Below are 14,712 nucleotides of genomic sequence, written 5' to 3' on the forward strand. Positions count from 1 at the left end.
AAAAGTTACAGAAGACGAACCCCAAAAAAGAAAATCAACCTTCTGCTGGTGGCTGCTGACTCAGATGATAAAAGTGAACATGCATTGGTCTGCACTGCTTTGGATCATTATTGAGCAAAACTCATCATGAGAATGGACTCGTCCTCTGGAATGGTGGTTGAAGATGAACAGACGTGAATCTTCAGCGCATCTGACATGTAAATATCTTGCAATGCTGGCTACGACAGTGCCATGCGAACGTCTGTTCTCACTTTTAGGTGACATTATAAACAATAACCAGGCAGCATTATCTCCTGCAAATGTAAACAAACTCATTTGTTCGAGCGATTGGCTGAACAAGAAGTAGGACTGAGTGGACTTGTTGGCGCTAAAGTTTTACATTGTTTTATTTTTCAATGCAATTTTTTTTGTACATAATTCTACATTTGTAAGTTTGACTTTCATAATAAAGAGATCTCATACAAGTAGTATAGTGCAGTGAATTGAAATAAACTATTCAGAGCTGTCTCCAGGCACCAGCCCAGCAAGCAGCTGTTTGGGGCAGCCAACGGTGAGGGGTGGCACGTTGGGCTCTTCAGTGACAATTCGTCAGCAGGTCCCTCACTCCCTCTTGGAGTGAAGAACCAGCCGCTGAATTGCCGCCGAAGACTGAAGCGGCGGCGGTAGAGATGATCGCAGCTTTTTTTTTTTTTTTTCTTTTTGCTGCTTGGGGCAGCAAAAACCCTGGAGCTGGCCCTGATACTATTTCTTGTTTTTTACAGCATAAATATTTGTAATAAAAATAAACTACAATGTGAACACTGTATACTTTGTACTCTGCATTGTAATTGAAATCAAAACATTTGCAAATGTAGAAAAACATCTCAAAATATTGTGACAAAGTTCCTCCTCTACCTTGGTGGGTCCTGCACTTATTGGCAGATTTGCTCACCTCAGTGATCTCCCCCACAGTCTGGATCAACTCGTCCTGTGTCTGATAAGGAGTTGGGAGGTTTGGGGGGAACCTGGGCCCGCCCTCTACTCCGGGTTCCAGCCCAGGGCCCTATGGATTTGCAGCTGTCTATATAGTGCTTCTTGTAACAGCTGTGTGACAGCTACACCTCCCTGGGCTACTTTCCTATGGCCTCCTCCAAACACCTTCTTTATCCTCACCACAGGACCTTCCTCCTGGTGTCTGATAACGCTTGTACTCCTTTGTCCTCCACCAGCACACCCTCTCAGTCTCAGCTCCTTGTGTCTCTTGCTCCCAGCTACTCACACGCACTTCCTCTCCTCTGGCTCCTGCCCATCTGACTGGGGAGAGCTCCTTTTAAAACCCAGGTGCCCTGATTAGCCTACCTTGATTGGCTGCAGGTGTTCTAATCAGCCTGTCTGCCTTAATTGGTTCTAGCAAGTTCCCCTGACTACTCCACTCTAGTGCAGACCCTGCTCTGGTCACTCAGGGAACAGAAAACTACTCACCTAGTGACCAGTATATTTGCCCTCTACCAGACTCCTGCACCCCACTGGCCTGGGTCTGTCACAATATTTAAATAACTGGTATTCTATTATTGTTTAACAGTGCGATTAACTGCAATTAATTTTTTAATTGCAATTTTTTTTAATTGCTTACCCACCGTAATAATTACTTTAAGTCTGTAACAAATCACATGGCCAGGTTGTTATAATCTTACTCTTGTTGGTAGTCCCTTACTCCATAAACAGTCCCATTGATGTTGTTGGAACTACTCGTGAAGTAATGAGCTACTCAACATGATTAAGAGTATCAGAATCTGGCCCTCTGCTCACACCAATAACTTCAATTTAAAAAAAGATTAGGCTCTTTAAGAATGTGTTTTTGATTCAAAACAATGCATGGAGAGGGGTGGTGGGTTTTTTTTTCCAAATCTACTATTTTGATTACATACTGATAAAACAGTGCTATGTAAAATTAATTTGGAAAAGAAAAATACCAAAATGCTTTCACCTACATGTTGTTGTTTTTTTCTTTTTAAATAAGCCAATAAAAATACATGCTCTGGGCCCAGAATCACTTAGCCAAGTGAGTAGTCCCATTTAAGTGTTTGGATTTACTCATATAAGTAAAATTATGCATGTGGGGCAGGATCCTGGAAATTGCTGAGAACTCTGGGCCCATTCTAGCAGAGCACTTAAGAATGTGATTAACATTAAGCATGTGAGTAGTCCCATTGAGTTCAGTGGGTCTTCTCATGTGCTTAAAGTTAAGCACATTCAGGTGCTTTGATGGATTGGGCCAGAGAGCTTAGCATTTTACAGGATTCAGCCCAAGGTTAGATATTTACAGGATTGGGTCCTCTGTGATTCTTTATCCCTAACCTCTTTGTGATTGAGTCTGGGAGTCAACATTCAGTCCTTAGAGCGCTGAAAAAGGCCCTGATCCTGCAAGTGGATCCATGTGTGGAGACACTGGTGCCTGTGCATAATCCCTTGTGTGAGCAGGACCCAAGTGAAGAGTTTTAAATGTTCTGTTTTAAAAATAAATATCTAAGATGACAAGCTGATAATTGTGTTCTATTTTTTATCCTCCTTTAGAATTGGCCTGCAAGGTGATGTATCTGATCCAAGGACAAACAGTTTTCTTTACATCCTTGATATTCTCCCAAGGTATAAACTGATCTTCTAGCTCAGCCGTTTAAACTTTTGAAGTTACTAGGTCGGTATAATATTGTACCAAGGGAAGCCATCCATACTGATTTCAAAGTATGATACTATAATGCCACTGTGTTCATCCACTTGTTTTCGTATAATATTTTGTTGCTTGTAAATTCTAGTTTCTTGCTAACATTAATAACTTACAGCTTATTGTTTTGATTTCCATGTTTGGTTTTCATGTCTTGCACAGGTCCGTTAAAACTCTAGATACACCATGAAGAGTAGAGGCAGAATATTCTTTTGAATCCGGTGGCAAAATTGACTTGACTTAGGAGCAGGGTTGGGTCCTGTGGTCCTTGTTGGTGGGTGTTGTGTAAATATCAAGACCAGTACATCTGAAATAGCCAGGTGAAAAAGATTTCTGGTTCCACTTTTTGAACTGATTATGATTTAAACACTATTTCTGATATTATTAGCACCACTGTTTGTATATCTTAGGGCAGAGATTGTGCCTTCATCTCTGTTTTGGGATGCAACCAGCTTATTGTAGTTTGTAACATTAATAACTCATCATCATACTATGGAGTTAGCTGAGCCCTGCTTCTTTGTTAGTGTTCCTCTACTATCTCTACATAGTACTTGATTCAAAACCTATTAATGATAGCAACAATTATGACTACTATTCATATGTGGCACATACTAACAAAAATGTTTGCTGCTCACATAAATGCAGATCAATTCAAGATATTGCTCACAGTCTGTTTTGGGGCAACGGTGACTATTTCTGCGAGAGCCTTCTCATGCAGTGGGAGAAGAGAGCTGGTCTAGGTGTTGCCACTGGAGAAATCCCTGCTCCTGGATTGGGCACTGGTTGGCATCAATCTGATCATTTGGGTTTGCTGCTGTGAGAAATTAGCTAATCATCGATCATTCCTTGGAAATCCTACTTACGCTGGAGGTTGAGATCAGGCTGCCAGCTTCCTCCTCTTCAATTCTTTCCCTCAGGGGATCAGGCCACCTTTTACTTTTCTTCAAATTTTTGCTATATGAACAGGGAACTTGGGCCATCGGCAACCTTCCTCTAAAATACCTTGTTGTCTTTGGAAGATCTTTTCTTCATCTTTCTTCCTGAGCTATTACTGGCAAGGGGAGGGAGGTGGTGCCAAGAATCCTGGCTCCAGCCAAACTATTTCTTATGTCCAAGCAGTTATCTCTATGGGTTATCTGCACGTGTAACTGAGTGCATAACAGCAGTAGTGTCAGTTGTTTTATTTTTGTTTTTGCACATGGTGACACTGTGTCACTTTGCCTAGGGCTGAGATTCACGTGTCCTGTCGTGTATATGCAGTGCTGCATCGGCTTTGATGGAATCTAGCACAACGTGCTATCATCAGTTTAAACCCCAAGCATGGCTTATGTAAACTGATCTATCTAACTTCTGTGGTCTCCAGAATTTTATTTTCTGAGCACCTCACAATCTTTAGTGTATTTCTCCTCACAACACCCTTGTGAGGCGGTATAGTGCTATTGTCCCCATTTTACAGATACGGAACTTAGGCACAGAGACTATGTGACTTTCCCAGGGTCATACAGGAAGTCTGTGGCAGAGCAGGGAATAGAACCTAGGTTGCCCAAAGCCTAGGCTAGAAACTTAACCACTGGATCATCCTTTTTCTCTGTAAGAAGGATGATAGAAGATATATTTTCATAATTCTGGGTAACAAGCAACAAGCCTGGACTTCCCACTCTTGCCTTTCAGTGAAGGCATAAATCTAGCATGAAACTCACATCCACTGAATAACTGAGCACTTTGGTTCACTAGCTATTTGAATTATAGTGGGAAGATCAGCACCAAGATACTAAATGTTCTTGGAGCCCAATAGTGTAACGTTAATGTAATTCTCAAATAAATTGATGATCTCCCGAGTCTTGTCTTCACAAGTCTCGCATGCTACATATACTAAAAATAGATTTGTTACCATTGTACTACAGTAGAAATGAAAGGCCCCACATGAGTGGAGTAAGTACTGTAGGGACATAGTAAGAGAGTTCCTGCCCCAAAGAGCTTATGATCAATATAGCTAAGACAGACAAATGACAAGTAAAAGGAAGCTTAATTATTTCCCCCATTTTATGAATAAGGAATTGAAGAACTGGGAGATTAAGTGACTGGCCCAAAGTCACGAAGAAAACGAGTGGCTGAGCCAGGATCCTAACCCACATCTCTTGAAGCCCAGTCCTGTGCCTTAATTGCATCCTTCCTCTGTGTTGAATTTATTTTAAAAAACAGGTCTGTGAGTTAATAGTTTTAGACTCCTTCTAAGCTCATCCATAGATCACCACACATTTCAGAAGGGAATGTCAGTACCATTATCCCTATTTTACAGATGGGGAACTGAGACACAAGAAGGGGGGCAGCTCTTCTTCAGAGACAGTTTTTTGCTTTCAAAGTGGAAATGGCTCATTCTGATTGCTGCATGGTTAGACGGAGAAGATAGAAACTTTATTTTTCTCAGATACAAGACATAAGACTGTGGCACATGTGACCCTTATCATGACAGGGCAAAGAAGTTGGGCTTGGCTGGGAGAATTTATCTCTGTGTCCCAGTAGATGCTGCTAATCTCCCTTGGGCAAATTGTCAAAGTGAAGCTGGAATTACTGCAGACAGATCATAAAAAGACTGGGTAGCCATTGCGGCAGAGTTCCCCAGCTCTGGGGATCGTGTTTTGCTGAGATAGCGGGCATGTGTTTTTTTTGGAAATACCATCTTTGCCAGAGACCAGACATGAAAAATTCCAGCCCAAATGGGAAAATGTTCAGTAAAATTTTTAGTGAGTATAGTGTAGGAGTTACTGTTTTGTATCCTTAATTGTAATATCCAGCACAAATTTCATGCACAGTATTGTAAAGTAATTGCAACTTCCTTTCCTGTTTTTACCTTTTTTCCAATCTTTTATAGAGGAATACAGATGAAGTGGGGCTGAAGGGGACTCGGGGGGTGGCTAACACATGAAGGTACAGAAAGAGAGAACTGGGAGAAATTCTGGATCCAAGGAGGCCCTGGAGTCTTCAGCTGGTGGATGTGGAGTCTGGACACAGAGGGCATGTCTACACTGCAGTAAAAGACCCATAGCCAGTCAGCCTGGGTTAGCTGGCTCAGGCTGAGGGGCTATAAAATTACAGTGTAGATGTTCTGGCTCCTTTTGCATTCATGAAGGGTAGAGCCCAGTTATGTTGGCTGGAGACGCTGGGAGATAGTTTGTCACCTGAAGCAGCTTTAGATGAGGGTTTTAGCCTGTTAAAGTTTAGACTCCAAGAAAGGGATTATACTTTTTGCTTTCTTGAGTATTTTTACTATAACTGTATCTCAGTGCTGGGGTTTTATAAGACCTGATCCTAGGTTACACCAGTCAAGCTGGTGCATTCTGTTCCCTTGGGGATTGCAAACCTGATCATTTCTAGAGTGACTAGTGATGGGCTGGATACTACAGGGGGATGCTTTTAGAGAGGCTTGTGTGCTGGGGCGCACCTTTTGTTAACCTGCAAGGCAAAGTAAGAGCTGAGAGAAGATTCTTAGGTGGCTACCAGACTGATGGTTTCAGGGTGCTGACATCCAGTTAAGCACCGGCAAGTTGCTCTCTTGCTGAGGCAGGAGGGTAACAAGGTGACTCGAGTCCTGGGCACCTGAAGAAAATGTCACACCTCCTCTATCATTATTGTATTTGCCATCAGAGTTTAGGAGTATATCATGGTACAGTTGTTTTGTGTGTTGGGGCTCCCTTTTTAACCTTCCTGATCATGTTTGGAACAATCCATATTACTGGCAGAAGCTCTGTGGAGCTCATATGTGTGACTCACGAATCAGCCAAAGAAGAATGCTCCAGAATAAAATGAGGAGCTCCCTCCTCCAGAGACTCAGCCTGCTGCCTATGCAATGAGCTTGGTTCCAAACTGAGCACCTGCATGGCATTGATGCCATTGGACTTCAGACTAGCCCCACTGACACTATATTTAAAGTAAATTTCCACAAAAGCTAATTAGATACAACAGAAAATGTCAGAAAGCGAAACTCTCTGAAAACATAATGTGTACTAAAATGAAGCACTGGGTCTAATCCTGCTTTCACTAAAATTAACAGGAGTTTTGACACTCACTTGATTGGGAGCAGGATCAGGCCCATTTTGTTACAAGTTTTCCACACACTGGATGAGTGGTGGGGTTTTTTTGTTTGTTTTTTCTTTTCATCATATACCATACAGACCTCTAACTTATAACCTTATGAATGAGAATGATGCTTTGGTAAATGAATAAGATCAGTGTTTTCAGTGGTAGGCACCTAAATCCTTAACTAGCACCTAAGCAAAAGTGGCCTGATTTTCAGAAGCACAGAAGCGCTGCAATTTTTAACTTCCTTGAGAATTACGTGTGCTCAGCAACTCTGAAAGTCAGACCATTTTTGTTTAGCTGGCTAAAGTTAGCCACCTAAATTTGGCAACTTTCACCTAAATCTTTCTTATTGCTAAATAAGTCTGTGCTGTTCTCATAGACTGAAAGACTTTAAGCTCAGAAGGGACCATTATGATCATCTAGTCTGACCTCCTGCACAATGCAGGCCACAGAATCTCACCCATCCACTCCTGTAACAAACCCCTAACCTATGTCTGAGTTATTGAAGTCCTCAAATCTTGGTTTAATGTAACATGGTTTTGATGTAATATGGTTTACATCTTACTAAACTACATTGACTTTTCTTGTAGGCTCCAGAGGCTACCAAAATATATACTTTTAGAAAATGTGAAAGGATTTGAAACATCTTCTGCCAGGTATGATATGATCATTTTTAATTCGGAACAGTATTAAGTAAAGGGGGGGACACATAATTTATTTTTTTTGAAAGTTAGATTAAAAGAGGAGTGGAGTAAAATGGTGCATTTATCAGTTTCAGGTTAAAAATAGTATCTTAATTTTACAAAGAAATTTTTAGGGCTTGGGGGACTTTATTAAAAAGTTATTGATTTCTCCAAACCAACAAAATAATTTAAAATATGATGCTAGCTGGTAAAAATTGATGTGAATTTTCATCTATATTTTCAAAGAACAATATTATCGTACAACACAGGGTATGAGCGTAGGTCTCACAGCTTTTACTGGAGTTCCTTTCTAGTGGTTATAGTAGAGGGGCAAGGACTAGCCGAAAGCCTTGTATTCATACCCTGCTTGACTGAGTGCTGGCACTGAGAATTTGGTGTGACCGCAACAGCAAACTATGCAGGCAATTAGTATGCTGCTAACTTGAAGTGATTTTGGAAATCTTCATTCACCTTTCATTTCAAAGTTTAGGCTATGGCTACACTACAGCTTAAGTCTACGTAAGGTATGTCACTCGGGGTGTGAATTAGCCACCCTCCTGAGCAACATAACTTAGCCAACTTAAGTGCCAGTGTGGACAGCACTATGTCAGCGGGAGAGGTTCTCCTGCCAACATAGCTACCACCACTCGTGGGGGCTTGAGTAATTAAGCCCGTAGGAAAGCTCTCTCCTGTCAGCATAGAGCAGTGATTCTCAAACTTTATACTGGTGACCCCTTTCACACAGCAAGCCTGTGAGTGTGACCCCCCTTATCAATTAAAAACACTTTGAAATATATTTAACGCTATTATAAATGCTGGAGGTGAAGCGGGATTTCAGGTGGAGGCTGACAGCTCACGACCCCCCAGGTAAGAACCTTGTGACCCCCTGAGGGGTCCTGACCCCCAGTTTAAGAACCCCTGAGATAGAGTGACTACACAGAGAGCTGACAGCAGCGCAGCTGCACTGCTGCATGGTTTCTAGTGTAGCCATAGCCTTAGCAATTGGGAGGCAGAGACTGGGATTTAACCCAAAAATGGAAAACTAAATCCTATCCACTGCTGTGCCAGGTAGGGGAGAGGCTGTAGGAATCCCCTTTTGCCTAATCCCTCCTCTCCCTATGCAAACAATAGGGCAGGATCTTTCCATAGATAAAAGCAGTAGGAGAGAGAGGAAGCTGCTTAATGTGCCAACCTGCACATCACCAAATCCCTTCATGAACACTGTTTGCTGATTAGGGGGCATTTCCAGCTCCCTGTTGGCTACTAGATGCACTACTTCTGCTTGCAAGAGCTGTGAACTGGGCCCATGCATGTCCCTGGCCTATACTGTGGGATCCTGTCCTGTAAATGCAATGATCTGTGTGTCAGAAAACACACCAGACAATGTTCCTCTTTTCTCTTGTGGCCCCTGCCAGGCTAGGATTTAGATCATAGTCCTTACTTTCAATGCGGATCCAGCCTGCTGTTAGGCTGCAGAATATAGTATACCCTATATCAGACACTATCCTTAGTAAGCAACCTTCCATTTTAATAGTCTCCTCAAAATATATGGAGTACACTTTTATTAGAAATCCCCTATGCTGAGCAACCAATTGTTGTGAATCCCCTACTTCAAACAGTCTCTCCTTTATTGTACTGGAGTAGTACTTAAATAAATAAGCTCAGTCGTAAACATAGGCAGATACTGAGATATTAACTCAAGAATAGTTAAGTAGGAGTTTTAATATCCTACTTCTAATCCAGTGCTTGTAAATAATTGTGTAATCCACACCTAATGAGAATGTGTCTCCTACTGACTGGACAACATGTTGGAAGTACTTTTTAAAGACCAGATACTTTCTTTGGAGGATGTTTGCTCCAAAGTAGTTGTGGTGTTTCAGTGAAAGTCTTTTGTAATTGCTCCTTGCTCAGCTAGTGCAACACTCTACTTTGTGTTCTCTCCTGAAACGTAGATGTATGACCATAGTTGGATGTCTACAAAGCTGTGTTTGAGTATTCTAGTGTGTCTGCTGACTGTCCTGTGACTACAGTATTGCCTTTAATGGATCTTTATTTAAGAAAAGAAAAGAGGTGAACAGAGAGTATATTGCATCCTGTGTCTAATTGCATGGGACAAGTAATTGGCTTTATTTTTTTTCATTATTAGAGACAAACTTGTAGAAACTCTAAAGAAGTGTGGATTTAAATACCAAGAATTTCTCTTGTCTCCAACATGTGTGAGTAGTAAGATTATTATAACTCATCCAACTGTACCGAAGAGTAAATGGGATATTTGGAAAGAATTTCACATATTGGAAGAAAGAGTGATGTCCAATTTTGTGGACATTCATATGGATTGGTGGTGCCATCTGACTTAGCTTTGAGTTAGATCAGGATATTTACATATTCGTTCTGCTTATCACTGCTTGATCGGCCAATGGATACTGTTTAAATCTGTAAGTTTGGCTTCTCCAAGACGTACAGGATCAGGCCATTACTGTGTTACATGTAAATCTCTGTATCTTTGAGATACAGGGTCATTCTTCATTGTGGCATGTCTTATCTAATTTCCTTGTTCATGTGATTGAACATCTTCTTTTACTACTTCATTGTGACAGATAATGGTGACGATGTTTGCCCTAAAAATTGTAGTTAAAGACATTTGTTTCTTTCTGACTTCCCACCTTACATAAAACATTTGTTTAACTTTTCTGTTGATTTTCAGATGACAGTCCGAAACCTGAGAAAAATTATGTATTTCTCTTGCTTGAGAAAAATTAGGTAGGGAAGGTGTGATCAGAGGCACAATAAATCTGTGGGAAGGGAGGTCACTCACGATACTGCAAATGGATGGAAAGATCTGAGTTGTACAGTGCATAAAAATTGCCTGTACTGCAGATCCTTAACTACAAACTAATGATGTAGAGATTTCTTCATGGGTACATTTTTAAAACACTATTTTATGCCCATTGAAAATAGCCTTAGTCTAGGGTAAGGTTGGTTAATGTTAACCACTTTGAAGTGGTAAACATTTTAAGTGCTAAATATTGTATTAATACAAAAAGTGGTAACTTGATCTTTTTGTGACAGTGCAGATTGCTTTGATTCTCTGTACCATGTAGTCTGATTGTTTTATGGGGTTTTGTTTACAGCTTGGCATTCCCAATTCCAGGCTGCGATATTTTCTGATTGCAAAGCTTCAGTCAGAGTTATTTTCCTTTCAAACTCCTGGTCAGGTGAGATTCATTGCTATTCCTTGACTGCTCTTTGTTTCAAGGAGACTGAGGGCTAGATCTTCATCTGTGCAAAGCTTATGCTCAGCTGCAGAGTGTGTGTGTAAGTAAAGTGGCTATAAGCCACCTTTCTTTTTTTGCTGATTCTGGTCTCATTGGGGATTGAAATGGCTCCCACTGGGTTAGATAGCTTAAAGTAGTTCTTGGGAACAATTTTGCTGACTCAGAAGAGACCGACATGCTGGGCGTTCTGGCAGTACCCTCCCTGCCCACCAGAACCTTTTCTTGGAAGCGTGGAGGGTGCAGCAATGCCCACGAGGTCCCTTAGAGATAGAAAATGGGAGACCACCCAGTGCCCCTTGAAGATCTCCATAGAGGAGGAAGTGGCAGCAAAGCCCCAGACTTCCTAAAAAGAGTGAAGAACATGAACTGCTAGTCAGTGCCCAGAAGACATTGAAAGATAATGGTGAATTCCAGGCCTATTGAGACAGACATAGGCATGTGTGGGAGGAGATGTGAAATTCCCTGGAGGTTCACAAACATTTCAGCAAATCTGGTCCGAGTCTCAGCTTACTAGCCAAGCCCCTAACCAAACAACTTTCACCTGGTCCTAGCTTTCTTTATGGTAGTTTCACACAACCCTTTCTTCCCCTGTTTATGGAAGTGAAATGGCAAGATCCATATTCCTTAAGCTGGCTGCATACATCTACAAAGCATGTACAAGTTAGCACTTCCTAATGGCAGAATCGTTTCAAAATCTTGATAGATGAAAAGGAAGAATCAAGTCTTATTTTATACTGGACAGCTCTGTATGGCTTCCCAAACATTGCTACATGGACTTCTCTTGGCAGTTGACTATTACAGTACTAAGTACAGTATTTCAATCATTTGCATATTTTGTTCCATGGTAGATATTGGAAAATTTCCCAGACCAGGAGCCAAAAGCTTCAGTGAAGCACAGAGTCGCTGCAGGCTTGGAAAAAGAGAGCTGCTTCATGCCACCTAAAGAGGAGTACATTGATCCAAACTCTGGTTCTGATGGTGGCAGTGGACAGTGTTCGCAGAAGGAAGCGTTTGTTTTTAAACTCGAAACAGCGAAAGAAATGGAAAAAAAGTGGAACCAGGACAGTAATCTCTCTATTCAAATGCTAAAAGACTTCCTTGAAGAGGATGGAGAAGAAATGAGTCAGTACTTCTTGCCACCAAAGGCCTTACTGCGCTATGCTTTTCTCTTAGACATTGTGACACCCAGCTGCAGGAGATCCACATGCTTCACAAAAGGGTAAGTTTCCAGGAGAGTCTGCTGTGGAACTTTATCCAGACATTTTAAATGCAAACTTTGCAGTCATTTTAAAAACCAAAAGCAGCATTCCATCAAAAAGCAAGACATTACTGCAACACATTTCTCTTTATTGCATGCTTTCTGATTCAACAGAATATGAGCATGAGAATTGCTCTGGCAGAACATTGTATGCCCTGCACACAAAAGCACTCACAAAGATGATGACATTTGTTTGGTGACCTTCAGAGAAGCTTAATTACCCCTGGCAGAAACATTCTTTCAGTAGACTGGTGGAAAACTAATGCACTAATTAATTTCTTTATAACTTATACATAATGCTTTGTAATTTCAGTAACAGCTCCTTTCCTCATTAAAACTGTTACTAATGTACATTTAATTGATGTTGTAAACCGTGGGGTGAAATCCTCAGCTGGTGCAAGTGGCGGCACTGAAGGCAATGGAGTTATGTCTGTTCACACCACCTAGGGATCTGGCCTTACGTTCCTTATTTACAACAATTAGTTACATTTTTAATGAAGAAATGCACAGATGAAAGCTCATTCAGTTAAATATCTGTTGTTCACCGGTCTAGGAGCTAATTTGTACTCTGCATTTCTAAGGCACGCTCCTGCAAAGTGCCGAGTGTTCTCAATTCCCATTGACATTAGAGCTAGTTGGGAATTTTTTGATGAAAAGTTGTTGGTTTTTTGGGTCAGAAAACAGGTGACAATTTCACTGATTCATTGAAACTAAGACTTTTCACAAAAAAATTTGACTTCTAAAGTAAACATGTCTGGTTCTCTAGTTCAACACGTTTCATAAACTAACCATTTTTTATTTTAAAATTGTTTTTACTCTATAAATTAATATGAAATGTTTTGAAATTATTAAAACAAAATGTTTCAGTTCACTGAAACTACTTTTTTCCCCCTAGACTTTCAGTTTGTGAACATTTTTTAAGATTGACCCTTTTCCATTCAGGACAGGAAACCTTTTTGAAACCTTGACATTTTTTATGGGATAGGAAGATCATTTTTCTTCCAGCTCTGATTGACATCAGCACCAATACAGGTTGAGGGGAACACTGGAGACACTCAACATCTCACCAGACTGGGGCAGTAACTAGCACACTTAGTTAAAAACCCTGGGCCAAACTGATTCCTGGTGTAACTCCAGACGTTTCACTGCAGTAGCAACAGGGATAAATTTGGCTCATTATGTTTTGATTTTAAAATATACTTTTATGTTACAGGAAGACCCAAAATAGGAACAGTGTCTGGCTTGCTGAAGTTCTTTAATGTAGTTGTGGAACAGCTGGTTTTGGGAATAACCAGAGCGCTCTAACACCCCTCGTTGTTGAACTGGATTGAGGATGGGGGAGGAGCATGTTGACTGAGTGTGCAAGTCCACAGCAATGTAGGCTGTGATGCAGGCAATGAGAGGGAGGTATAGACTCATAGACTCATAGACTCTAGGACTGGAAGGGACCTCGAGAGGTCATCGAGTCCAGTCCCCTGCCCTCATGGCAGGACCAAATACTGTCTAGACCATCCCCGATAGACATTTATCTAACCTACTCTTAAATATCTCCAGCGATGGAGATTCCACAACTTCCATAGGCAATCTATTCCAGTGTTTGACTACCCTGACAGTTAGGAACTTTTTCCTAATGTCCAGCCTAAATCTCCCTTGCTGCAGTTTAAGCCCATTGCTTCTTATTCTATCATTGGAGGCTAAGGTGAACAAGATTTCTCCCTCCTCCTGATGACACCCTTTTAGATACCTGAAAACTGCTATCATGTCCCCTCTCAGTCTTCTCTTTTCCAAACTAAACAAACCCAATTCCTTCAGCCTTCCTTCATAGGTCATGTTCTCAAGACCTTTAATCATTCTTGTTGCTCTTCTCTGGACCCTCTCCAATTTCTCCACATCTTTCTTGAAATGCGGTGCCCAGAACTGGACACAATACTCCAGTTGAGGCCTAACCAGCGCAGAGTAAAGCGGAAGAATGACTTCTCGTGTCTTGTTTACAACACACCTGTTAATGCATCCCAGAATCATGTTTGCTTTTTTTGCAACAGTATCACACTGTTCACTCATATTAAGCTTGTGGTCCACTATGACCCCTAGATCTCTTTCTGCCATACTCCTTCCTAGACAGTCTCTTCCCATTCTGTATGTGTGAAACTGATTGTTCCTTCCTAAGTGGAGCACTTTGCATTTATCTTTATTGAACTTCATCCTGTTTACCTCAGACCATTTCTCCAATTTGTCCAGATCGTTTTGAATTTTGATCCTGTCCTCCAGAGCAGTTGCAATCCCTCCCAGTTTGGTATCGTCCGCAAACTTAATAAGCGTACTTTCTATGCCAACATCTAAATCATGAAGATATTGAACAGAACCGGTCCCAAAACAGACCCCTGCGGAATCCCACTTGTTATACCTTTCCAGCAGGATTGGGAGCCATTAACAACTACTCTCTGAGTACGGTTATCCAGCCAGTTATGCACCCACCTTATAGTAGCCCCATCTAAATTGTACTTTCCTAGCTTATCTATAAGAATATCATGCGAAACTGTATCAAATGCCTTACTAAAGTCTAGGTATATCACATCCACCGCTTCTCCCTTATCCACAAGGCTCGTTATCCTATCAAAGAACGCTATCAGATTAGTTTGACATGATTTGTTCTTTACAAATCCATGCTGGCTATTCCCTATCACCTTACCACCTTCCAAGTGTTTGCAGATGATT

General features: G+C 41.2%; 1 protein-coding gene across 7 annotated transcripts in view; it reads left to right on the forward strand.

Annotated features, from left to right (window-relative positions):
- TRDMT1 (tRNA aspartic acid methyltransferase 1) overlaps positions 1–14,712 on the forward strand; it is a 55,050-nt gene that overhangs the window by 20,986 nt on the left and 19,352 nt on the right. For all 7 annotated transcript variants that reach the window (XR_003998777.1, XR_003998776.1, XM_030550445.1 and 4 more), the window contains 5 exons: positions 2,554–2,625; positions 7,372–7,437; positions 9,611–9,680; positions 10,596–10,679; positions 11,588–11,958. Coding sequence is in view for 5 of the 7 variants with exons in the window: in XM_030550445.1 (XP_030406305.1) it covers positions 2,554–2,625; positions 7,372–7,437; positions 9,611–9,680; positions 10,596–10,679; positions 11,588–11,958 (663 nt within the window). In the remaining 2 variants the exon portion in view is untranslated. The remainder of the gene's footprint in view (positions 1–2,553; positions 2,626–7,371; positions 7,438–9,610; positions 9,681–10,595; positions 10,680–11,587; positions 11,959–14,712) is intronic.

This window comes from Gopherus evgoodei, chromosome 2 (assembly GCF_007399415.2).
Source record: "Gopherus evgoodei ecotype Sinaloan lineage chromosome 2, rGopEvg1_v1.p, whole genome shotgun sequence".
Taxonomy (NCBI): Eukaryota; Metazoa; Chordata; order Testudines; family Testudinidae; genus Gopherus; species Gopherus evgoodei.